Here is a 26111-nt window from a genome sequence, read left to right on the forward strand (position 1 = left end):
AAAGCGATTGCGATGGTACCCACGAGTAACCAGGTTTCTACGTCAGTTAAAATAAAAGCTCCTGAATTACCAAGGAAGCAACAGAAAGCTCCACCCACACCCAAATCACAACCTCCTCCCAAATGGGACCACCATTTGATAGACATGCCAATAGAATCGGAAACAAGGGACGACACACAGTTAATCGATAAAAACCGAAACACACCTAAGACAGGGTACGACAACGCGGCTTTCGTTATGGATGAGGACACGGACTATGGGTACGGAACGCGTGGTAGAGAGAGGGAAAGAAGGGTCAGCGGAGGGTTTCAGTCCAATTATCCCAAAGATGTTATGATAGATTTCACATCATCACCGACAGATCCTGTTGAGGAACTCAAGTCTTTGGAAACTGGAAAGGTCCGAGAGACGAGGTCAGATTTTGAAAATAGAATAGGTCAGGGAAGAATGGATTTTAGTCCAATTACGACTGACATATCAGGGAGAACTTTAGTTTATATCAGTCCGTCTAGACGTGGGAGTGCCGACCTATCCCAAAGAAGAGGAAGTTCAGATTTAATTCTAACTAGACCACTAAGTCCCGAAAGACCACCGAGTCGACGAGGTAGTACCGATTTGATTAGAGCTAGACCAGTCAGTCCTGAAAGACCTCCGAGTCGACGTGGGAGTACCGATTTGATTCGAACTAGACCAGATAGTCCTGAAAGACCAGGAAGTTCTGGCATATCCGTTGGCAAATTTAAAGCCGACTTAGCTCCCATTAAACAAGAGAGCTGGAAATTCACATCAGGAAATCAAGAAAGCTCAAAATTGACCACGAGTAAACCGGACAGCTTAATATTGACTCCGAGTACACTGGAGAGCGCAACAGGTAAACAGGACGGCTCAAAACTGATAAAGGGTAAACAGGAAAGCTCGGTTTTGACCCCAAGTAAGCCAGAGACAAAAGATTTAAGTCAAAGTAAACCAGACAGTCAAGTTTTAATGCCGAATAAGCAGGCCAACAACGATTTGACATCCTTAAGTAAAGCGGGCGGCTCAGTTTTACCCTTAAGTACACAAAAGAGCAAGGTTACACCTTCAAGTCAAACCCAAAGCAAGGATTTAACAACTACAACTAAACAGGAGCCGAAAAATTCATCAAAGCCAGAGCTCAAAGATTTCGCCCAAAGCAAACAGGACACAAAAAGTTTAGTAGCGCCAATTAAACAGGATAGCATGGAGTTGAAAACCACAAGTAAACCCTCTACATCGGCTTTAAAACCGAGTAAAGAGGAGAAAAAGGATTCGGCGCCTAGTAAACCGGAGAAGAAGGATTCGGCGCCTAGTAAACCGGAGAAGAAGGATTCGGCGCCTAGTAAACCGGAGAAGAAGGATTCGGCGCCTAGTAAACCGGAGAAGAAGGATTCGGCGCCTAGTAAAGAGGAGAAAAAGGATTCGGCGCCTAGTAAAGAGGAGAAAAAGGATTCGGCGCCTAGTAAAGAGGAGAAAAAGGATTCGGCGCCTAGTAAAGAGGAGAAAAAGGATTCGGCGCCTAGTAAAGAGGAGAAAAAGGATTCGGCGCCTAGTAAAGAGGAGAAAAAGGATTCGGCGCCTAGTAAAGAGGAGAAAAAGGATTCGGCGTATAGTAAACCGGAGAAGAAGGATTCAGCCCCGAGTAAAGAGGAGAAAAAGGATTCGGCACCGAGTAAACCGGAGAAGAAGGATTCGGCGCCTAGTAAACCGGAGAAGAAGGATTCGGCGCCTAGTAAACCGGAGAAGAAGGATTTATCGCCTAGTAAACCGGAGAAAAAAGATTTAACACCAAGTAAAGAAAAAGAGAAGGACTTATTCCCAAGTAAACAAAAGGAGAAAGATTTATTCCCAGGTAAAGAAAAGGGGAAGGATTTATTCCCAGGTAAAGAAAAAGAGAAGAACTTATTCCCAAGTAAACAAAAGGAGAAGGACTTATTCCCAAGTAAACAAAAGGAGAAGGACTTATTCCCAGGTAAAGAAAAGGGGAAGAACTTATTCCCAAGTAAAGAGACGGAGGAAGACTTATTCCCAGGAAAACAAGTGGATTTGTCCCCAGGGCAAGGTACATCAAGTAGACGTGCAAGTTCTGCCTTGTCTACTGGGAGATTAGGATCGCAGTTGAGCCCCTCGGACATGCCCCCAAGTAGTAGGCGGGGCAGTAGAGATATTTCCCCAAGTAGTAGGCGAGGCAGTAGGGATGTTTCTAGTAGGCGAGATAGCAACGCCACTAGAGCCGCCTCAAGCGTGGACGACGATGATGAAGCGTACGTTATTAGTTTCAATGGCCATATATCCACACTAGGTAGACGTTCCCCAACATGGTTCTAATCTAACCTATTATATGCTTAACGACAGTCTATCTTGGCAAATAGTGATTAAAATAGGCCTTGTTCGCATTGAATTAATTATAAAAATCTTCTTATGATAATTTCCTCAAAAACAACAAGAAATTGTTTATTATTTACTACATCGAGAGGATTGTTTGTTTGTTTGTTTGTTGGTTGGATTTTCCAATTATTAAGTATAACAACAATAATCTCTCACTCTCTCTGTCTGTCTGTCTGTCTGATAAATTGGCAACGAAATATCACGGGGGGGGGGGGGTCCCGAAAATTAAAGTTCAGCATGCATTTATCTTAAAAAATAAATAAAAACAAAATGGCCTAAATTTAATCAAATCTTAATTAACATTTAAATGCTAATTAAAATTTTTGCGAGTGTAGCGATTCTGAGAGATGAAAATATAAGGTCCATATAAAAATATGAGTATACCATTTTTTTTTTAAAAAAAAAAACTTAATTAGTTTTAAGTGTTTAAAGTTAAATTAAATTAAATCAAAAGCTGTTTTTTTTTAATATTTTTTTTTTCTTATGAAAATATTATTGCCTAGAAGTTAAGCCGTTTTTTTGGTCTTAAAATTTGCTTCATTAAAGTTCGTTTTAATCTTTGGGATTAATTTTAATTGGTTATTTTTTGAAGCTAATGTGTCCTTAAATGTTGTCTGTCTGTCTGTCTCATTTTCTTTTTTTTTTTTAATATTCCTTTTTTTTTTTTTGGAAAACACGATTGGTTGTTGGTTTTTGGGATTCATAACATTAAATTTTAAATCACATTTTAAGTATTTAAATTTAAATACTTAACTCTCAACATCCAGGGAAGGTTCTGTAAAAATGTTTTAGGCTTATTGGATTTTTTAAATTAATAATTAATTGGATTCCTTTGGGGTTATTTTAGTTAATCTAATTATATTAATTAGTTTTAACTGACTTAAATAATTAATGGGGGGGGGGTAGTGTTTTTTTATGGCACGATTTTTCAAAGTTAATGATGGATTCTCTATCATTAAAATGTTTTTTTTTTTTTTTAAGTATTTATAGTTGGTTAAAATTAATCGGGATTAATTTAATTTGGGTGGTGTGTTTAAAATTCGTACCTGTTGAAATCAGACATAGGATTGGCAAACTTGTGTCTGACCAAGAAAGTTGAAATTGCTTCAGCAACCTTTAATTAATTATACTTAATTTAATTTAATACGCGTAATTAATGATTTACGTAGGTAATTTAAAGGGTAGATAAAATACCAAAATATTAAAGGGTCTATGAAATTTCCCCGATATATTTTTGTGTTTTATCCCGAACCCTTTAAATTAGGGGGGGGGGGGGTGTACCTTATCAGGGACATCTTCATGTACCGCGTGACCACATTGAGGTAAAACCTGCATTTGAAATTTTCCTAATTGCATTGAGGTCAGGTAAGGTTAAATAGAGGAAATTTAAAAATAAGACTATGTTATAAACAATATGTACTCAGTTAATTAATTAAACAAAAAATATATATATAGTAACCTTGCATTTGACCAATGGTCAATTCCCTGTCCAGTCTATCAACACCTAATAATTAATATTTATTAATTTAAATGTCCTAATTGATTTAAATTAATAATGAAAGTAATTACCAGCTAATAGCAGCAATTTAGGTTCATTTGTTGATAGAAATAAACTAGATAATCCCTCAAACCAACCTATTATTAAATCCGTCCATTAAGTTAATTATAATTAAATTTAAATTAAATTAAATGAACTAAACTAACCAGACCAAAATCTTTCAGTATTTGATAAATCAATTCTCCATGTATACTTTGTGTTTGATTCCTTAAATTTATATTTAAATATGATAATTAAGCATAAATTAAATTAAATTAAATTAAATGAGCCCAAAATTTAAATATGATAATAATTAAGTATAAATTAAATTAAATAAGCCCCCAATTTAAATATGATAATTAAGTATAAATTAAATTAAATAAGCCTCCAATTTAAATATGATAATTAAGTATAAATTAAATTAAATTAAATTAAATGAGCCCCCAATTTAAATATGATAATAATTAAGTATAAATTAAATTAAATTAGCCCCAATTTAAATATGATAATTAAGTATAAATTAAATTAAATTAAATAAGCCCCCAATTTAAATATGATAATTAAGTATAAATTAAATTAAATGAGCCCCCAATTTAAATATGATAATTAAGTATAAATTAAATTAAATGAGCCCCCAATTTAAATATGATAATTAAGTATAAATTAAATTAAATAAGCCCCAATTTAAATATAATTAAGTATAAATTAAATTAAATAAGCCCCCAATTTAAATATGATAATTAAGTATAAATTAAATAAGCCTCAAATTTAAATATGATAATCAAGTATAAATTAAATTAAATTAAATAAGCCTCCAATTTAAATATGATAATTAAGTATAAATTAAATTAAATAAGCCCCCAATTTAAATATGATAATTAAGTATAAATTAAATTAAATTAAATAAGCCCCCAATTTAAATATGATAATTAAGTATAAATTAAATTAAATGAGCCCCCAATTTAAATATGATAATTAAGTATAAATTAAATTAAATAAGCCCCAAAAAAATTAATAATTAAAATAATTCACTTACTGTTGGTAATGAAGGTGCTTTAAATAGTGCAGACCCAGAATCCACACTGAGTGACCGGTCCCTTTTTTTGCTAATTAAGTCATCTCTTCCTGTATTTATATTATCTCCTGTATGGATGCTGCTTGGATTAAAGGAGATATCATCTTGGGTTTTATTTTTCTTGTCATCTTCATCATATTCCTCTTCTTCGGGGATGCTATCAGCTCTAGGGGGCATTTGATAAGCATTTTGGCCCTCCCCCACTGACCCCCCAACTATGGTTGTTGCTGGTTGGTCAGTGGAGCAACTTTTAAGTTGACCAGGCATGGAAACACGGGCTGATTCAACATTACGTACTTGACCACTTCTGATACTATTAAAATTTAAAATAGTAATTGAATTGAATTAGATTAATTAATTTTAATTATGAACTAGATTAATTAATTAATTAATTAATAAATGAGACTTACCACCATTCAATAGCTTTCTCTAGACTTAGGAAAGAATTTGGGCGACTTCCTAAGAAACTCTGCATACTTTGAAGGGCATCCATTGCCGTTCCTTCCACAACATCGATAACAATCAACCCGATACAAGATGGTATTAAACTTCTGTGTACAGCGTGAACTGCAATAGCCCCTCCCATGCTATGACCAATAATAACTAAAGGGGGAGGCGCCCCATCAGGGTACATGGCTGCCAAAACGTTACCCACATCCCTAAACACAATTAAAATCAATTAAGAAAAACCCCAAGGGTTAAATTAAAATTGTTTTTTAAACTTACATTGAAACTGTTTCCGCTGATAAATCTTCATTATCAGTTGTTACTGTTTCACCATGACCTCTTAAGTCTAAAGCGGCAACTTGACATTCAACCATGTTCATAATACTGGTCTGTAATTAATTAATTTTAATCATTATTTAAATATATTTTAATGTTTGATTAAATGACATTTACAGTAAATAATGCCCATGTTAAACCACAGTATCCTCCGCCATGTAACAATAACAATAAAGGTCCGGAACTTCCAGCAGTATACACCCTAAATGTCTAATTGAATGTTATTTAATTAAGGTTAATTTAAATTACACTTATACAACTTTAAAAGGATACATTTCCCTCTGAAATGGTGATATCTTTAGCATTTTCAAAGTACTTGTCCCAAGTTAAGGGTGTAAAGTCTCTCGGCCTCCCAAAGCCTTTCCTCGGACCACTTTTATAATAATAATAATTATAGTTATTCATTAAAATAATTAAATTAAACATTAAATACAAATTTTCCGGCGGATTTATAAATGACAAACGTTAAGCCTTGGCTCTTTTACTACTAAAGGTTACAAAACAAAGTATTTTCACTTACTCTCCAGCACCCGATCGCGGTACCATGGGCGGTAACCTATTCTTAACGAGTTTCTTTTGCAAAGCAGACATAATTATCGACTAATATTTAATTAAAACTAAAAATATAATGGTTTTAAATCAACGGTATCAAGGAATGAGCTTCATAGCCACCATTTTGTTTTTTAACACACGAACTGCGCATGCTCTATGGATGCTGGATAACTTCCATGTCGCTCTTTGATCCCTAAAATTCTTTCAGAGTATGTAGGAATTGTTTAGGTGTGTGTGTCTGTTCACTATATAAAATTGTTTCTAGTGTTTTATTCGAAGGAAAATGGGCAAATTTTGTTTAAATTTAAGCCCATTTCTCTCGGGATGGGAAGAATAGTGTTCGAACGAATTGAAGCATCATTTACAAAGATAAAAAATTGATTCTAGAATCGCTAACAAAAGGGGAGAGACAGCGAAAAGTTAAAAGTATTGTTAAAAATACTTAAATAGATCCTTTTATTCAAATTTCGGTACTGAATTTTACGTAAGCGAGTCAAAGTGAAGACGTTACGTATAGAAAAGACGAATTCGTTGGAGTGTAGAAAATGAAAATTAATGAGTTTTGCATCCGGCGCCAGGAGGGGAGGGTGAAGGGGGATGGCTGGCCCTACGTGTATTTAAATAGTGAGCTCACGACTCTTGAATGACACGGTTAGTAGTGTCATTAATCATTTCGAAGCTGTCAGCCCCCTTAGAATTACCCAACGTTCCTTTCGTTTGTTTCTCTCGAGGCGCGGGCCATAGGACCGAACCGACATTCGAGCTAGACCCGATGGATGTACCCAAAGCTAGGAACGAGACACCCAACCTCCTATCCTCGAGAGTAACAAAGATTTAAAGCCTACCATACCGTTATCATCAGTTAGTCAAGATAATACGCTCCTTGGAAAAAGTGTTTTACCTCTCGTAGATGATATATCCAAAGTGCAGAGTGCTCTTTCTCGGAACGGGGTTTGAAAGAATCTAACGTCCTATGTGACGTAAAATGGGGGATGGGGGGCTAGTACCCCCAAAATGCTTCCATCTCTCGGATAGTGATGGGGCATACTACCAAAAGGGAGGAGGAGGGGGGGCAGGGAGAGAGAGACGAATGTGTTAGGAAAGAGAGATTAGATAGACGTTTAAAAATCGACTAACAGTTAGCGCCTAATGCCTCCTTGCCAATCCATTTTATTTTCGCCTCACTTGACTTTTAACTCGAAACGCGAACGTCAATGCGAGATAGAAATTCTCAACAAAAAGATTGACTAGATTATTCTTAGTCAAATTATAATTAAAATCGTGGTTAAAAATGATTAAATGGGCCTTCTCGTAATTATCATTAAAATGAAGGATTACCTACGTAACAATGGAGGAATTGAATAAATTCATGGATGGTTTAAGTTTTCCATTGAGTTAGAAGAAAAGAAAAAAAAATACAGTTTTCTTATTAGAGAATACCCTAAAGGCTTTTAAAGTAAGAGAATTTTTAAGGAGTAAAAAAAAACGATCTAGGGCAAACGAAACATAAAATAGGAAATATAGGATGAGCTATAAAATTCTTTTTAGTGCATGGACTGCCTTGCCTTTTTTATTCTATGGCGTTTGATAGAAGAACTCTTATACTTCAAAAGAAGATATTTTTGTCCCTGGAAACAGATTACGCTGGGGGGTTAAGGGTTGGGAGGGGATACGGTTTGGCTTGAAAAAAAAAAACCTTTTCTGCCAGAATAATCTTCTTGGACCAATAAAGAATAAGAACTCTCTCTCTTTCCATGAGGGGATGCAATTTTTTTTTCTTTCTATTTTCGAATCTTTTTCCACTTAAATTTAAAAGAGTTCTACGTTCTATTAAATTCAGCTTTGTAATCTTCAAAGTTTTGGACATAAAGTTGAAGAATTTAAATTCCAATTAATAATACACGAATTTTAATCGCGAAGAGGATATATTTCGTTCAGGAACAATGTGAAATTCAGCGAATAATTTCCAAAATTTCGCGGGTAACTAAGTTCTATTACTTATCTTTTCTCAACACGCGGAAGGAACACCGTTTCACCAAAAACATAAAACTACAGTCCATCCCAAGGTTAAAAGGTCAGAAACTAAAGGGAGGTCATTTGTTTCGCTCCAAAGGCGACGAAGCCTGGTTCCTAGTGGTCAAAAGAAAGAAAAAAAGCCCATCAATCCCGCTAGTCTCGAAATTTTACGACATCCGTAATCACCACCTGTTTCTCCATATCCCCCCAAAGACGTCCATCCGTTCCTAGGCTTTCCAAAAACCATAGCCTTGAGCCTAGTACACTTTCCAAATAAAAAAACCCTTCAACAGGATGGACCAGATCAAAATATCCAAGAGATTCTACAGTGAAACATTCCCGTACATCAGAAGAAGTTACCGAGACCCAAACCATCCTGTACGCATTAGCCCGTTTGATTAAAAGTAAGAATGTTATACAGGGTAACGCGGTAAAGCAACCGTAACTACCCAAAGCGACTTTTTACGAGCGCAAACCATCGCGAAACTAAATTGAATTTTGTTTATATAGACAGTTTCAGTGTAAAAAAGTACCCTCGTAGTCTTTTGATCATCTAGGAAATTCCAGGAGTAAGGAATTAAAAAGCTAAGATTTCCGAGTAGTCAGTAAGAGAAGCCGGGGAAACTTCTCGTAAAGCGGTCCGAGAGAGATGGATCTAGAGGAAGATGAGGATAAAGAGAAGGATGGTAAGAGGATGGATGAGGAAGGCGTCGAGCCGAGGTCCCGAAAACGATAATAAATGAGAGTAGCGTATCCGCAGAGAGGGCGCTTGCCGCTTGCGGTATTGAAACAGGCATCCCAACAAAACGCACTCATTAATCAAGCCTTACCTGTCAACATCTTTTCCAACTGCGATGATAGAGGGAGCTATACGCCAACTCTAAACACCAATAGAACTCGCGGGACGATTTTATTCCCTTTATCATATTTATTTCGTACAGATCTAAGACAATTCCTTACACCCTAGCCTAGTACTAAGAGCGATAAAAGTTTCCCAAAACCTAAGAAAGGAGCTTGTTTCTCTGATGGCGACTAAAATATGTGCCAAAATCAATCTGTAACAAATGAAATTCTTCGCTTCGTTCCATGGCCGATCTGGATTCTACTGGACTTCAACACCCCCATCCCCCCCACGCAGCAACCGATGGATGGATTTTTAGTATTTTTCTCCCTATCTATCTTGAGTTTGGTGTAGTTTCCCTATCGCTTCCAAGGGCTTCAATCCCGAGTTATACAATCGTTTTTTTTTTGCCCTTGACGATGACGTAGGAGTTATTCGATTGCGCGCGGGACCCGCTTAGCTTCTCAAATAAAAAAAAATAAGGTTCCACGCGCCCAAAAATGCTCGGAGCGAACTTTTAATCAAGCGACAGGCACTGATGGATCGCCCAACAATCTATAGCGAGTGCAGCGCGATACCCAGATATTAATGCGGATCTACTCGCGCATATACAACCTTCTATCACCCGCCGCGTGCAGTTCCAATCTCCATGGCTAGGAAAACCTACAAAACATTTTCAAATTCACGAATATTTCAACTTGGTATTTTAAACCACTTCAAGCTTGCTGTTCCGCTTTTTGCGTTGCAAGCGGTGTATCTTGGTAGAGCTGGCTTCCTTCAACAATGTATTTGAACAATAACCAAGATATTTGCCTAAAAAAATGAAATAATCAAATGGAAAATTTAAATTAATAAGTTTTAATCAAGGGGGTGGGGACAATTTCTTGTTTCATATAATAAAACTGGGAAAAATCGTAATACAGCCTACAACTTTTCGCTTCTACTTCGGAAGGGGTGCTTTATCGATCGGGGGGAGGCAACACCCCCGTTGGAGAGAAAAGTAGCTTTTAATAGTAGTTACTTCTCTGTCAGGGAGCTTTTGTTGCTCGTAGAATGATTAATTCCCTTAGATATGGCAATACGGATCTAGAAAAGAGGCTGGCTGGGGTTAGAGTGCGGGGTGTAGGCGTTTTTTCCCCCCGGCCCTGTTAATGTATCCCATTGGAATATGGATCAAAACATTAAGCCTTGGCTTTCCTCCCCCCGCCACATACAAAACACTCGTTCGTAACTTCAGTTGGATCGGCGAAATATTGTAAAGAGAAGTCTTTTGTTGTTAATTTTTGTTTCGAATCTGTCAGTTGGAGGCGCTGACGTTTTCGGGATAATTTTAACACTATATATACTTCTTGCTAGTGTATAGTGTTAACACTCTATTGTGTGTGTATTGGGGGACCACCTGACGTTTTGCCCACGCTTTTCTAAGTTGACAAGAAATGTTTTTGATAAGTTTTCCTTTTCCATTAGCCCGAGTCGTTTTAACGGATCTTTATTGACAACGGAGAAATCTCTCCCCTTGTATTATTATTTTTTCAGAACAATAAGATCTAATTTTTGCCTTGAATCTACAGCTGAAGCAATAAATATTCAGTTGCGCCTTGCAGGACCCTTAGCCGGTCACCAATTTCAGGCTTTAAACCATTTAATCCCAACATGAAAAACAAAATGAATCCGGATATTAAGGTTTCACCAAGCACAATCTATTTCTGATTGCTTTTTTCCTTTGTTAAAAAAAATCCCGTAGGAATGACGCGATAAGAAAGTCTTCCTTACAGAAAACAACGAACAAAATTTCCTGCAAAGGCCTAAGAAGTGTGAAAATTGGGGGGTAAGAACGGGAGGAACAGAGAACTAGAGACGGAAGTGGGACGGGTGTGGGGGTATAAATTGGACACTAAAGATAGCCGGCCGTGTCCGATATTTTCCAGGAGCTGGTCATTACTTATCGTTTATCAAAGAATAACCTTCGGTCAGTTCTGGGTCTTAAGTTCCCTCTATACCATGGCCCCTTATGAATTTATTTAATTTCAACAAGAATATTTAACTTTAAACGACTATTCCAGGGCACGAACTATACAGTCTCCAAGATGCCTTCAATATACTCTCGTACGATTTGAATAAATTCGGTTTTGTAGTGAGTGACCAAGGTCCGAGGTTCTCTAGAAATAGTGGGCAAGCCAGTTTTGATCCGTAACGCCCGATTGATAAAGATATATTGCTGTAATAAAGGGTTTATGGACGGACGTCGCTGCACCACCGGACTGCAAGGATTTTTGCTTCAACCCTGGGAATGAGATTCCAGCTCGGACTTCTACTGACCGTTACGGAGGGGGTTGGGGCTGAGGTTAAAGTCTTTGACACCGTCCAGCTCATATCATAATGCGTCCGGATCTAACTGGGTGGCCGGGGGGATGAACCCCCCTCTAACATCAACACTAAGAGAAATGTTCGAATAAAACGACCGTTTTTATATATTGTATAATATGGAAATTGGGGTTTGTTCACATTAAACGACAATTTCAGTACAGTTAAACGTTAAGATAAATTGCGCCTAGCTTGTGGTTCAAAAAGAAGACAAACCCTAGACGTTCGAAGCTCACGTTTCAGCGTCCAAATTGGTTTGCTAAAACTCCCTTAACGCTTTGCCTCAAAAATTATATTTATTTTGACAGCATTTTGAGCAACACTACTTTCAAATGCGAACTAACTCCCATGGGAATTTAGTGTATGGCTTCAATACCTTCTCTCTCCGATTAGAGGGGCGGTTTATCGTTTGACCGTTCTGTAATTCCTTCTAGCGGCTTATTGCAACCTCCCCCCTTACGGCCCCAAGGCGAATTAGCGCCTCGAGGCCGCGAAGTCCCCCCAAAAAATAAGGGTCACCAACTTCCATTCCTAGCCCCCCTCCCTTTGACGAGAATTGACCGGGAATGATTCCTAGCCGCCGGGAGATGATATCTTTTCCTTCTCTTGAATTATTACCCAAGACCACGATAAAAATAGACCTGAGTCTGCGGAGGAGAGTAATACATAGCATCCTTAAAACTATTCCGACTCGGTGGACGACAATTGGTCCGTTTACTTCACTCGTAAAAAGATTCGATCGCAAAAATGTTATTTTATGAAAAGCCAACATTTAGGCGCATTGATTTCCCATGCTTTTCCTATGAGCCCCTGTAGAAATGTTTAACCCGCAATACTTTGGTGTACTACAAGTTGACATATTTCTATTAGAGTTTGTTATATTTGTAACAATAATTTGTTAATGAAATTGAAGTTACAGTAAGGTATTGGAAATCTGGGCATTATATTGTACAATTTTCAACTCGATGTCTGGAGGTCAGAAGGTCATAAAAATAGGCGCAAATAATACGTCATTTATTACGGCATGCGATTGGAACAAGGGGAAGGATGGATTATATTACCACCACCACCGACAAAGAATAAAAGATCTATAGGGATTGAAGAAAAGGCGGCAAAAGAGAGAGAATATCGGAATGACCTTTGGCTCGTAAAGGGTCGAAATGACCAGCAGGCCGCTAGGCTAGCTTCTTTTTCCTATTTGACCGTGGACCAATAGAAAGGCATTTTCGACACACACATACACACAGTGTATTTGGAAAAATGGGTAATGGCTCTTTATGGGAGCCCAACTCCTTCCGAAGGGGACTCGTACGCTACCAAAGATAATATAAAAATATAAAAGGATTTTAGTACCGGTTCAATACCGCTTGACCATAACGAGACCCGCAGGAAACCAACGCTATTTAACACCTGATTTAGTGACAAGCGACACTGAACCTTCGTATAGATTCGAGACAGGGTGGCGCGAGATATTTCATACTTTTCTTTATTGCCTCAATAGCTTTTCCGCTTTCACGTGATACGTCTTACGTCGCCAGCAAATGATTAATGAAGTGTAAGGCAGGGAATAGGGTTTTCATAATGTAGACTATACCTTTCTATTCATTACCAAGGTTTCTTCGAAAAAACTTTTATCTTTTTGTTCATGCCTTGGTTTGAAACAATTCAAACAATATTTTTCCAAAAATTAGGCTTAGCAACTTCAGGGGTTGAAGTTATTCTTAGGGTTTCCCCCAGGGTATACCACACAATCAAAGTCTCTTTAGACGGTTCCTTTTGGTTCAATTTGTGTTTTTGTACCATTTCTTCGAGAATGGCGGACTCGAGGGAAAAGGTACCAGGTCCATTCGAATGGTTAACGCGCCCCCTGGGAATAAAGCGTGGCAAAAAGAAATACTCCCATGTACCGAAGGAGAATGACTCATGAACTGTTCGGAGATTTTACGATTCTAGTACTATTCTTCACCTATAGGAGTAATATATATAGGTAGGTATATCACAAAGTAGTAGAAACTGCTAAGCTACGTCTGCGCTCGCCAATTTCTCCCCAAAAACGGTCTATTCTCTTCAGATGGCTATAAAAACGCCAGAGGGGTTGGATAGTTAGTTCTATAAATAGAATCAAACCTGAAATTAATACTTGAAATAAACTTCCACGAACTCGTGGACCGGAAAAGGAAAGTATCCGACCTCCGGTGTTAGAGGGCAGAGAATATAACGTCATAGGCAATAAAAATCAGGCACATACAGTCAGAGAGTTGAGACAGAAAGAAATAGTATGAGAACCATTCCTTTTGCTCGTCCACTTCATTTTAGCACCCCGTCTATGGTATAGTGCCCATTTCGGACAACTCAACGCGGGGCTCCATCCAACTGGCTTCCAGGGTTCGGTGGGGAATGGATTTATGAAGTTCTCTGTAAGACTTACTGGGCAACTACCCAGAAGTTTAGCTCGGTAATACCATAAGTCTGAAAGAATAGGGCCTTGGTTTGTCTGAAAGACGATGTATCATCGTTTAGAAAGCGTACGTACGTATTTATAAAGAGAAAATAGTTCCGGAAAAGCTATAAGGCGTGCATATAACGCTGTCCGTATTACAATTTACTTTCAAATACTAAACAGGAAACCGTAATACAAACCAGCATTTTAAGGAAGTTAAAAAACTATTTCCTCTTTCGAAAAATAATTTTAATACCAACTTCCGGTGGATTTTAGACACAATATAACAGTTCGTAGCGATAGATAACGTTCCGCGTCAGTCACGAGAGAGACAGAAAAAACGTCAAATATCTGAATAAGTCACCGTTGGTGGCGCAAGGTGCTAAGTATCATTGCAATGGCGATTTATTCGAGTGTGTCCGAAGTGCGAGACCGCGAAACCGCAATAATACGGCGGTCACGGCTTGTTGACCGCGGGTGCTTGAGCGCGTGCTAGACCGGAAGTTGGCCACGCGCTGCCCCCTTCCTTAATGATAGCCCTGGGGTTTTGTTCCTATAAACAAGGGTGACTGACTACATTGTCTGGAAATTGACGGTTTTTTTGTGACAGTGACCCAACAGTCAAATCAAACGACCCCCGTTTTCTATTATTTCATTTCTTTTGAAAATTTTCAGCTTTAGATCGTAAAAGTCAAACTATATCTAACAGGGATTGTTATTTTTCTAAAATGGGGTCATATTTGATTCAACTTTGAAAAGAGAGGGCCCATCTGCACGTGCCAATGTGTTTTTGTTAACTTTGTTCCCTAATTTATTTGAGGTCGAGGGTCAAGCTTGGGTCACTCTTGGAAAAAATTGAGCAAATTGTAATACAAAATACATAACTTAATCTAAACTTTTAGCAAACCTAAAATATAACTTAAATAAAATAGATACATTCCCTTATATCTAACTTTTTTTAGGTAGGAACTATTCTTTTTTTAGGAAGTAGCTTCCTCCATCTTTGACAGTAAAAATCGCGTAAAAAAGAACTGAATGACATTTTGCTTTTAAAAAAAGGGGAGGTTTTTCCTTTACCTACTCTACTAAATTCAATACTTCCATGAATATTGCATTTTATCCAGGCCTATTTTATTTAAAGGAATCGCGACTAAAAGATATATCCCTCGAGATTCATGGAAGAATGAAGTTGAAATTTTTTTCTGGCGCGAGCGTTTAGAGACATCACGAGAAGAATTGGTATAAAAATATATACGTTCGTTTCAACCGGTGAATTCAATAGTGGTTATGGTTGAGATAAGTTAATGGTAATCGCGTTAAGGTAGCTTTCTACGTATTGAATATTAAGGTTGATACCATAAAGGGACGGGTATAAGAAACGGCAGTGTGTTTTATGCGGATTGCGTTTGTAATTGGTTCGTAAAAAGCCTCTTGCATAATAAATTCTGGCTTTTACGAGATTTTCCCGAACTATCTTTTCCATCTCATTGCTCCCGAGCTTCTCCATCCGTAGAGAGAATTTAAAAACAGATCTTTCCAACATTCCCTCAACTGCGTCTATAGGGAGAAGGGGGTAAGGGCTTAAATTCCAACCGATTCCTTCGTTTAAAGCAATGAGAAAATAACCCGTAATACGGAAACAAGTCGGTTAAGATACCTATAATCCTTCTCTCTCAAAAATAAATCGGGATGGAAAAGATACAGTCTCATTAAATACAAAATTTTCCGCTTCCAAAACTCTAAACAAAGTCATTACTCGGCGATGGGTAGGACTACCCCCAGCCCCAACCAAGTTGGCGGCTTTAAAATGATTGCCAGCAAAGCCCAACTTAAGGGGAAAGGGGGTGGGCAAGGAGAGACGGTTTTTGAGAGAGAGAATGAAGAAGCAAAAAAATGGTTTTCAGTTTTAGTCTGGTTTCGTTTCGCGTTTTGCTCACTGAAGGAATAATCTAAGGGTTCTACCAATAATTTGCATACTTCGAGAGGGAGAGAGAGAAAGAAAGGGATAACTGGAAAAGCGGTGATGTAGAACCCGCCGCGGTTTGTGGCCAGGAAAAAGGGGAATTGAAGCAGATGGAAATAAAGGCAATGCCGAACGCTGCTGCATGGCTTTTTCTCTTCATCACGCTTCGTCTCACCGATCATATTGCAAAGTCTTTTCGGATTAAAAACTAGCAAAAGGAAATTAGAAATAAAGCTACTAGAGAATGATATCATCATTTATATAAATTATTATTCTATGGAGGGATGGATATCGAGGATTCCTTCCCTCTTCATTAAGTATCACCATTTCTAATTAACTAACAATACGAGTTGAAATTACAGTCGAATTATTTCTTATCATTTAAAATATTATAACCCAAATGTTTATTATTTATTATATTCTCTTAAAATTGGATAATTTCCAATGAACCCAAATAAATACTTCCTAATACATATCCAAAATTGTCCCAGGTGGAATAATTAAAATACAAACAGAGGCCTAGACATCAACTACAACTTTATACAAATGTATAATTTTCCCAGGACTTTCTTTCATTAACGGACATACTTCTAATAAGAACGAGAAGGGGTATGGCAGTGCACTCACTTATTATTCTTGAATCTTTCCCACTCTCCTCGTGCCATAAAGCTGGTAAACCCCTAGCTATTCCAAACGTATACTCGGGCTAAAAGCCATAATAACGAAATAAAATTCGTTGGATACTCCCTTTTCCCCTTTCCTCCTTCCCCAAATCAAAAAGTAAAGGGGGCTTTACCCCCATGTATTACGTATTTTTACCTCCGATTCTAAAAATTCTTTCATTTCTGCTGGCAAGGTTTTATTACTAGCGCTATCATTGAAGCGAGTCAAATACATTTGCATAAAACCCCTAGAAACACCCATGGTTCATAAAACCCCTTAGTTTTGCAGCTTTGCTTCTCCGGTACCCCCTTCAAACCCCACCCACCGTTATACTACTAGCTCGGGGGTACTTTTCCCCTTCAGTCAAAAATCCAAGGCAGTTTTGAATTTTTCAAATAAAAACATAAGGCTAAAAATATATACATACATACCTAATACCAACCCGGCCTTTTTATGTATAAAGTTTATAGGATTTACAAGACAACTGTTTGATATATATACAACATTGTGTTCTGTTTGCCCTGTAACGTTAACTTCGGGGGGTTTTTACCCAAGCTTGGTTGGCTTTTATTACTCAACTCACGCCTGAATTCATTTCGTATACTAAGTCCATCTCAGACTCGAAAAATATTCATGTTATAAGTGAAAATTTCTCGCGTTCGAACTAAGATACGCCTTTGTTAGTGACGTCATTTTATAGGCTTAAATGTCTATTTTCAAAATACATCCTTAAATTTGTCCTTATTGAAATTTTGAGGTCTTAGCAAGGTTTATAAGTAAATAGTTCGAAAATATCCAAAAATATTTTAAATTATGTAAATTGTTGTTTAAAAAATTGCAAATTTTTAGCGTTCCAATTAAGATAAGCAATTGTTAGCAACGCAATTTTATAGGCCTAAATGTCTATTTTCAAAATAAATCCTTAAAATTTTCAGCTCTTGGCAAGGCTTAGCAAGAAACATCAAAATATAGTTTAAATTATTCTTTTCAAAATTTTCGAATCGAGCATAACATTTCTCCAACATAATTTTTTTATACATACATAAATAGGCCTAGAAACCCTCAGAGTTTGTAATCTACGGTATTACAATATAAGTTGAGAGAGAATTTATACCGACCGAGGGATGAAGGGGGAACTATGAATAATTCTATATTGTCACTGCTTAGATATTGATGCGTTATTCATACCAAACTCATATAGCAATACCTTTCTTTATCCGACCGAAAAGATGAACAAGAAAAAAAAAGAGCTATCCCACCCTCCCGACAATATATATTCGTTCTAAGACGAGAAACGTTCTATTAAACTACATCATCTCCCATCTATTCCAAAGACAAAAATATAGTAAATTTCCATCTAAACCAATTTTTTTCTCTCTCCCTAAGAAAAATTGGACTGTTATGGGATGGAAAACCTTGATCGGGTCTACGGAGAGAGAGAGAGAGAGAGGTTTTTAAGCTCAAAAGAGAAGAAAGAAAGGATGGAGAGAGACAGAGAAAAGATCAGGAGAGCTACGTATAGTCAAGATCAGGGGATGAGAAGAAAAAGCAATATAGTTTCCATTTTTTTAAAAACGGAGTTGAAATATTGAGTTCTTTATCCGTGAACAATGTATCGGATCAAACTTCCGCCCAATCTACTTTTGAATCTAAGCTTCGGAAATATATATATAAGTTGGATTATACAATCATATAATAAATAAATATTTAACTATAAATACTCCCTTAGCACATTTGAATGATAAAAAGAATAAGTAATAACGAATTCACTGATTTCAATTAAGAAAAGAGTTATAAGAGACAATGGAAATTTTTTCTTTACACTAGGTGTGGTGGTGTTCAGTTTTGGCGCGGAAAAGAATGGTAGTACACCCGGTCCTAACTTCCAGCTACACAATAAAGAGGGCGACACAAGTCTCGCGCATATCCAACAACCTCAAACACACAATAAGTTTTCCTTGAAAGTAAGTCTACGTACCCGTACCCGCGTCTCTCCGTCCACCAAAGTCTCCTGTCTCATTTTCCTCGCAGCTTTTTTCCTAACTGGTCTTGGCGTGCGTCGTCGTTTACTTTAGTTTTAGGCCTTACTTCCTCTTCTCTTCGTTGGAAAGGAACTAACCCTTCAAATACCCATTTTTTTTTACTTTCCATCCTTAGAAATTTGTACAATCTAGAAAAGTTAGTGCCGCGGGTGACGTACCAGACCGGCAAGCTGTAGTCGCAGGGGCATAAAGAACAGAGTGTAGAGCGGCTAGTACCACCACCGTTCTTTGTTTCAAAATCCATGGAACGACACGTCACCAGCGAGAAAAAGTTACGCGACAACCTCTTCCACCCACACGGTCCCACAAAACCCCAAAAATTCCCCCCCCTGCCTTCTCTAAAACAGATTCAAAAGAAAAGTTGTACATATTGAATAGGTTTGGGGGTTATGACGTGGGGATACAACCCCCTTTCTCTCTCTCGATATCTCTTAATTTTGGGGGAAAATGCCCTCATTTGCATATTGAGTCCCTCCTATACACTCTGGGTAGAATTTCGGCTCCCATCTCTCTGGTACACAGGCAGGCGTGTTCCGGAGTCAATACATATGAATACATCTGTTTCTTTTTAGCTTTAGGGATGGCGTAGGGACGGGATCGAAACCCTTGGTCCCTTTTCTTATTAAAGAGGAGAATCTGAACTACGTTTCGTCCTCGATAGGAAGCGCCGTTTTTCATTTTTGTCAAACTTCGGAAAAGTTTCTTTTAAAATATTTCAGAGAGAGCGGTAGTAGGTTTAGCCACTGGAGGGATTTTTAAAGACACTAAAATGAGCTTGGGGGTTGTTTTGTTTGTTAGCATCTAGTATACAGAAAATGAAATACGTACGTCAAATTTAAATAAGCGTGGTCCGGATCTGCACATTCGTGGCAATCATCTTCAAAAACATTAACACTGTGGAAAACGTTTTTTATCTGAATCATATTATTTTTAAATTATAATAAAAAATTAAGAGGAGTATTTAGTGAATTAGGCTTAACACGTGAGACAGTTTTTCTAGACTGCAAGTATGATGATAAGAAATCGGTCGTAAGGAGAGGATGATTCTGTTTTCCCAACCAGCATCCCCATCCCTAAGAGGATGGGTCCCCCCGAAAAAAAAGATGAAAGAAGCGTGGGAGACAAAACGACCGGAAAAGTAGACAAACACGGCGCTGTATTTGTCCAAATATTGTCCCCCATCCCTAAATGCCTCTATCCCATCCTGGAGACTGGAGAGACACGAGGGAAGAAGATAGTCTTCCCAAAAGAGTCACTGCGGAAAAGATGGGGAGACAAATTCATCCTTATTTATTAGGTAACTAGCAAAGGATTACTATAATATTGCTATTATTACGTGTGTTAAAGGCCTCCCTATTTTAACACACAGACAACCAAAGAGCTCCTCAATACACGCTCGCGTTATACCATTGTGGGGGTAAAATTGAAAGCCAAATAGACGTAAGTCGACTTATTCAAAAATTATTAGGCAACTAACATTGTTGGAGAAAGACTTCAAGGCGTTTACGCAATAACTTGTAACTAAAATCTTAACGTATATCAAGAGTAAATAAATCGGGGAAGAGTACCCTATACGGGGTGGGCTAAATGTTTTATTTAATGGAGATGGGGGTTCTATATTTTCTAAATGCCTTTAGTATCTATATATATAATTTTTTTGTTTCTAAATCATAACTATTTTGGGGGAGGCCAAGTGTTATAGTTTTCCTTTTGATAGTCTTTGAATGTTTACATTTTTGTATGGGGAGGCGCGATGCGATCTTATATACTCTAGAAGCAGCGCAGGGCTATTTCGAAGACGTACTAGTATCCAAGATAAGACATTTTAGGACGGCTAAAAATGATGGATACCGTTTTAGCTGCCAAAGCTAAAGCTAGAAGAACTGAATGCCTGCCTCTCTCTTCTCTCCTCATCCCTCAGACTACTGATGGATAAAAGCTTTTTTATGGATTTATGGTGGAAAAAAATGTCTGGTAATTCTTGAGAATTGTATATGGGTTTTTATCGGTTTATGCCTATGAATTATTTCGGATTTATCAATTTATTTATTATTGTTTTATTAAATATAAGGGGGGCTAGAATATATTTCTCTGATCGTAGTGTAAGCCAGTGTAATTCATATTCATTGTTTTAAATTGATTTAGCTCTATTGTAGAAGAAACTGTACTAAGTCTTTGAGATATACTGTATAAACAATATAAAGTGTGATTATAAGTGTTGCCAGTCATTCGTGGTGAGTGAAACAGACTGAAAAACCTTGTAGAATTCAGTTCAAAACCAGAGATGCTCTAAAACAATATTAATGGCACCCTGAAACACCGGTTAAAATTAAAAAAACGGTGGAGGATATTTCTCTAGCATCTTTAAAAGAGAAATAGCCTAAATTTGGTTCAAAATAGACCCGTTAGATGGCGACAGTCTCATCGAATATCCCCATCAACCATAGGCAAAAAACTACTTCAAAGGAAAGCTAAGGACAACTACTATAGCTCTTCACGCAGGATGTACATCCTTCAGTCAAAAACACAAATTATTTAACGAACGTTAACAAAACTTGGCTTAATATCTTTCACACTAAACATCATTGCATTGCTGCATTCCCGAGTGAGTTTCGAAAGTTTCAAACGTTCAAAAGGATCCCCAACCAAAAATAAAATAAAACATTCCTAGATAAGGAGGAGAAGAAGAAGGAGAAAGCGAAGTGTACCCATCTAGATTTAAAACAAAGGAGGTTCTTGTGCAAAGACCGGGTTTTTTTTTTCTTTTGCCAGGAGCGCAGGATCACAACAAACCCCACAGAGAAAGATTCCAAGAGAGGGAGAAGAAGAAAGAAGGAAAAGAAGAAGAAGAAAAAGACGTGGATCTTAGTTTCTTAGAGGAGGTTCTCTTGGCTTGGAGGCCTCCTCCTTCGCGCAAGAATTCTAGAGAAATTCCTTTTTTTCCGTCTGTGGTTTTGCAGAGTTTCTCCAATTGCGCCGACCGACTCTCTCCGGGAGAAACGCCTTTTCTGGAATAGGCTCCACCGCCAGATGCAGTCGAGGATTCCGCGGCCCCTCTCTCTCTCTTTCTCTCTCTCTCACTCACTCTCACTTTCTCCCTCTCTCTTAGAAGTCCTGGTTTTCTTGGATCACTTCTGGACTCTAAACGCGGGAACCATTCCTAACCTGTTTTGGTTCCATTACGTAGTAACTCCCAAAAAAAACCTCTTCCAATACGTCTTACTTACTCTCATCTAAAATACGAAAGTTTTAACCGTTTTGTGTCGGTTTTCCAATGATGAATTAATTTTAATAGAACCATGAATAAATTATTTCCTAATGAAATTATAAAATATTTAGTTTAATTGTATCCATTATTTTCTTTGCGTTAGTTACGTCGTCTTGGCTCTAAAACCGATCCCAATTATAACTTGTGTATTTGCATCCCCCGTTAAATCACAGCCCAGCATTTCTTCTGGGGCGATTCTCTTTCTTGTAATTGGTGGAGAGAATGTTTTCCTACCCCCCCCCCTTTCTTTCTTAAGATCTCGGGAAAGAAAAATAGTACGAGTTTCCTCCCCTTAAATACATCCATAGGAACCAATTCACTCCGAAAAAATAGTTACCCCAATTTATTTATTTCGACCCTCATGTACCAAGATCAAACTTGTAAAAATGTTAAGCCTTGCCCTTTTGATTACGTATTACGTATCTTCAGGTTATAAAACGGAACCCCCCCCTTTACACCCCTGTTCCAATCCCCGAATTATTCGGTGTTTCGAACCCCAGACCAGAGTTACCACTCCAAGCCAGTCCAGGACCATAGAGAGGTTCATCTAGGTGGGGAGGGATTATATCAAAAGAGGGGAACCAATTTTTTTTTTCTTTTTTGGCAATCGGGTACTCGAACGAGAGCCTTCATTCGGAACTTGAACCAACGCAAGAAGAGACAGCGTGAATATTCCCGGTTTCTAGATAGGCATAGTAGTCATGAATGCTGGAGGTATCGTGCAATGCACCACCGGATGTTAGGCACGCACGAAATCCGGTTTAGTAGGTCTGCGGGAAGCGCGTTGTTTATTGATAAACATTAACGAGGGAAATTTATCAGCGACTGGTGAATTAAGTTCATGATATTATTCTGATATCTATGGTTACTTTCGCGACAATTATGTTTGGAACAACATTTGAAACTCGCGTTCTTAATTGTAAACCAGTGATTTACCCCTCGAATTTCATATAAAGAATTCAAATTGACCATAGTGTACTACAGCGTGGAGTTAGAGGAGCAAGGACCACACCGAATTTGTTTAAATGGTCGAATTTTTAAAGCTCCAGCAGGGATCAGCATCCGCATCTGATCCTCGCATCTTCCCGCGCAGACATATTCCGGATCCCTCAACCACGCGACGCGACACCACGTGGCCAAAAATATAAAAAAAGAGATCTACTATAGGCATAAAGCTCTGGTGTATCTGGAGCCGCGCTTTCATCTCCTCGCGGGCGCGCGGGTTTTTGGGTGGCGTTGTTGGAAGAGGCAGGCGGGCGGGGGAAGGAAGCTTCGATCAGCTGAAAAGGAGAGAGTTTTCTCCGAACTCCATCTCTCTCCTCATTCTCCTCTCAGTGTCTAAAGAGAGAAGTAGAGGAAAAGTTGGCTCTTCGGAAAAAAGGGCGCGTTTTAAAAATACAAGATAGAAATAGGGTCCGAAACGTTGAAACGTTTTAAAGGGCGGACGCGCAATTTTTTAAGTTTTTAATCGGTCGCGCGCGCGCTCTCTCCATACGCATTTCGCGCATCTTCGCGCGCCACAAAAACATTTCTGCCATTGATGGTGGTGGCGGTACGATTCGACTCCCCCCTTTTTGGATTGCCACCCCCCTCGTAAGGTAGCCACGTGATTCGAGCCTCCCCCCTCTCCCCCTTTGGCAAATTCTGATCGGAAGAGGACAGAGCTCCGAGTTTTCCCTTTTTGCCCGGGTTGTATTCTCTTACTTTGGTTTGGCCAAAGAACCGAACGAACCGACCGCGTTATATAACTTTTGTACGTACGTTTTGGGATATTGTAACGCGCCTGCTCAGAAGCCGAACAAACCCAAAGAGCGGAGCGACGAATCGGCCAAAACGCGATCCGAGTGAATCCGGCCCCAAATGCCAACCCCCCTGAAACCCCCCGCGGCCAAACCCCAGATAGAAGAATATAGTAGCCCCTTTTCGTCGATTCGAATGAGGTAGCTATGAATTGAGCTCCCCATTTCGACTGAGCATTTCGAGCCGGTCGGTCCTGACCGAGGGGACAGATATTACCTTTTCTTTCAATCCGATACTGTTGTCCCTCAACAACGGAGCCAGAGAGAAGCCCCACCCACTCATCTCTCGAAGAACTGTCTAGCGCGCGCGGGACACTTGGAAAGAAACATTTTGGCAAAAACATCGGGTCGGATCTTAACACGATCCAACCGCGAACCCATCAGTACATCTGGCTATCTTTCAACCGCGGATCCCATTCTGGGATTTGGTCTTCGATTCGGATCGAGACCGAAGTAATTCCAGTAGTTGCGGAAGTAACTACCATCCCAAGCCCTCGATACCACGGGAAGACGAAGAGGAACAAGTTAAAGATTTAACAACCGGCAAGATTACGTCGCAAGTAGTTAAAACAATTCCTTCACCGTCAACCGGTTCCTCCGTGGCCATGGATGGTAGCGTCAGCGACGGGTCCTCGACACCCTCAATGGGACTATCTTCCCCTCATTCCATGCAACCCAGCCCAAACCCGGACAGTAGCGGGGTCATAGGCGAGCCACCACCGTCGAATCATCCGGTCTCGACGCCAGGAACCCCGCCGATTTTAACTTCGTGTCCACCGACTGTCGTTAATAACTTAAATCGCAACGGGGCTTTGAGTCCCTGTCCGAAATCGGCACCGCCGTCTTTGAGTCCGACAAGTACCGGGGCGGGATGTTTATCGTCGGTCGTCGGGCCGGGAGGACCGCACCCTCACGCGCCGAGGTCCGTTTCTCCCGGTGGTCCCATCTCTTTGACCGGGAAAGGTTCGAGCGCGTCACCGTACTCTCTACCGGCCGGGGTGTCTCCGGTTTCGGTCGGAGGTTTGGTCATGCCCCGTCACGACGCGCTACAAGTCGCTTCCATGGCTCTAAACGCGGCGGCGGCCGCCGCGTCCCGGGGCAACGGAGTCGGGTACGGATCCCATCATCATCACCACCATCACCATCACAGAATGCACGCGGCTTCACCTCCCGGCATCAGCGGTGACGGCGTCGGCAACGAATGCCGATTGATAGATTATCGCGGAGCTAAAGTGGCCGCTTTCTTGGTCGGTGGAGAATATTTACTTTGTCTACCCCAAGCTTTCGAATTGTTTTTGAAACACCTGGTCGGAGGACTGCACACGGTATACACTAAACTCAAAAGATTGGACATAACTCCCATCGTTTGTAACGTCGAACAAGTTCGAATTCTCAGAGGTCTAGGAGCCATACAACCCGGAGTCAATCGTTGCAAATTACTCAGCTGCAAAGATTTCGACTCCTTGTATAAAGATTGCACAACAGCGAGGTAGGCCACTATCCTAAAACAATCATTATTATTTACGTAAAATTGTTTATCAATTTCAATTTTATGATTTTACTCCGTTAATTTTATTTATACTGTTTTATCATTTTTTTCCCCCCAATTGCTTAATTTCGATTTATTTCATTAATTTCCAAGCAACAGAACGTTCGAATGATCCAGGTTTACGATCATTCTAAAGTTCTATCGCTGTACCAGTATTATTTTAAACCTTAATTTAGTTAAAGCAATTATATCTGAGAACAGGTATTTTAATTACACCGCGTCTGATAATATAAATATTACGGGAAATTATAAATATATTTAAGGGTTCTTAGAACTTTTAAACCTAATTTTAATTAAACGTATAAATAATACACCCAATTTAAAAAAACTCCAAGCTTAAAACAAAAGCTCGTGTTAAATAACAGAAAAACCCAGTAAAATCTGGTGCTAGAATGACTGCCTATCTAACTCTTCTTTTCCAAAGAGACTGTAACACATTCGGGAATAAGGGGATTCAAATAAAAAAGGAAGAGAGTTGGAGAGAGGAGAAGTGACGGGGCCCTAGATTTGTGTATATCCTATCCAACAGTACATCTAAACCGATATTTCTAAAGAACACAAATAGGAGAAAGAGAGTGAGAGAGAGAAGCAACACCCCGCCGAGAAGCTCATCTTTCTCCCGAGCCTCTGGCTTCTTTAGCATCCCTCTGACACGCGAGCGAGAGTGAGCCCATTGCTATAGTATTCGAAGCCCCGCACCCGAGCAAGAAGACTCCTTCCTCTCTCTGTCTCTCGGTCCGCGAAACAATCGTAATAAGCGTGCCAAATGGTTCCCCTATTATCTCTCCCGCCAAGACAAGACATATCCCCGCAGTT

General features: G+C 39.0%; 2 protein-coding genes and 1 long non-coding RNA gene across 12 annotated transcripts in view; 1 reads left to right on the forward strand and 2 right to left on the reverse strand.

The window, feature by feature from the left end:
- Positions 1-2443: 2443 nt before the first annotated feature.
- Positions 2444-6540, reverse strand: LOC149690705 (protein phosphatase methylesterase 1). Of its 2 annotated transcripts, none has more exons than XM_089870310.1 (12): positions 6319-6540; positions 6072-6171; positions 5916-6008; positions 5742-5851; positions 5426-5674; positions 4977-5328; positions 4108-4168; positions 3973-4038; positions 3863-3907; positions 3685-3749; positions 3450-3517; positions 2444-2650 (listed from the first exon to the last, which is right to left on the reverse strand). In XM_089870310.1, exons 1-12 carry the CDS (start codon positions 6387-6389, stop codon positions 2647-2649), a joined length of 1284 nt encoding a protein of 427 aa, XP_089726436.1. In that variant the 5' UTR covers positions 6390-6540; the 3' UTR covers positions 2444-2646. The 2 variants fall into 2 exon arrangements, with proteins under 2 accessions (XP_089726436.1, XP_089726435.1); XM_089870309.1 differs by lacking the exon at positions 2444-2650 and adding an exon at positions 2672-3178.
- Positions 6541-9912: 3372 nt separating this feature from the next.
- Positions 9913-26111, reverse strand: part of LOC149690706 (uncharacterized) — a 179398-nt gene continuing 163199 nt past the window's right edge. Inside the window, exons 11-12 of one of the 2 annotated variants that reach the window (XR_016383783.1) lie at positions 19508-19573; positions 17372-19422 (exon numbers count right to left, since the gene is read on the reverse strand). This is a non-coding gene — a long non-coding RNA (uncharacterized LOC149690706). Of the gene's footprint in view, positions 10021-17371; positions 19423-19507; positions 19574-26111 lie in introns of those variants that run through there. The other variant, XR_016383782.1, reaches the window with a different exon arrangement.
- The window catches only part of dac (dachshund family transcription factor), a 132948-nt gene continuing 129338 nt past the window's right edge, over positions 22502-26111 (forward strand). For 3 of the 8 annotated variants that reach the window (XM_089870301.1, XM_089870300.1, XM_089870303.1), the window contains exon 1: positions 22513-25235. In XM_089870301.1, coding sequence (XP_089726427.1) covers positions 24352-25235 — 884 coding nt within the window. In that variant the 5' untranslated portion in view covers positions 22513-24351. Of the gene's footprint in view, positions 25236-26111 lie in introns of all 8 variants that reach the window. The other 5 variants (XM_089870304.1, XM_089870299.1, XM_089870302.1 and 2 more) reach the window with 5 other exon arrangements.

Source organism: Phalangium opilio, unplaced genomic scaffold, assembly GCF_054372755.1.
Source record: "Phalangium opilio isolate 3A_F unplaced genomic scaffold, DU_Popi_V2 ptg000031l_1, whole genome shotgun sequence".
NCBI classification, from domain to species: Eukaryota; Metazoa; Arthropoda; class Arachnida; order Opiliones; family Phalangiidae; genus Phalangium; species Phalangium opilio.

Excerpts from the sequence above, each read along its gene's own strand:
- LOC149690705 (XM_089870309.1), bottom strand. The coding sequence starts at position 6,389 with ATGTCTGCTTTGCAAAAGAAACTCGTTAAGAATAGGTTACCGCCCATG. Across the intron at positions 5,852-5,915 it reads TAACATGGGCATTATTTACT|ACCAGTATTATGAACATGGT; the intron begins GTAAATGTCATT and ends AATTAATTACAG. Across the intron at positions 5,675-5,741 it reads TCAGCGGAAACAGTTTCAAT|GGATGTGGGTAACGTTTTGG; the intron begins GTAAGTTTAAAA and ends AATTGTGTTTAG.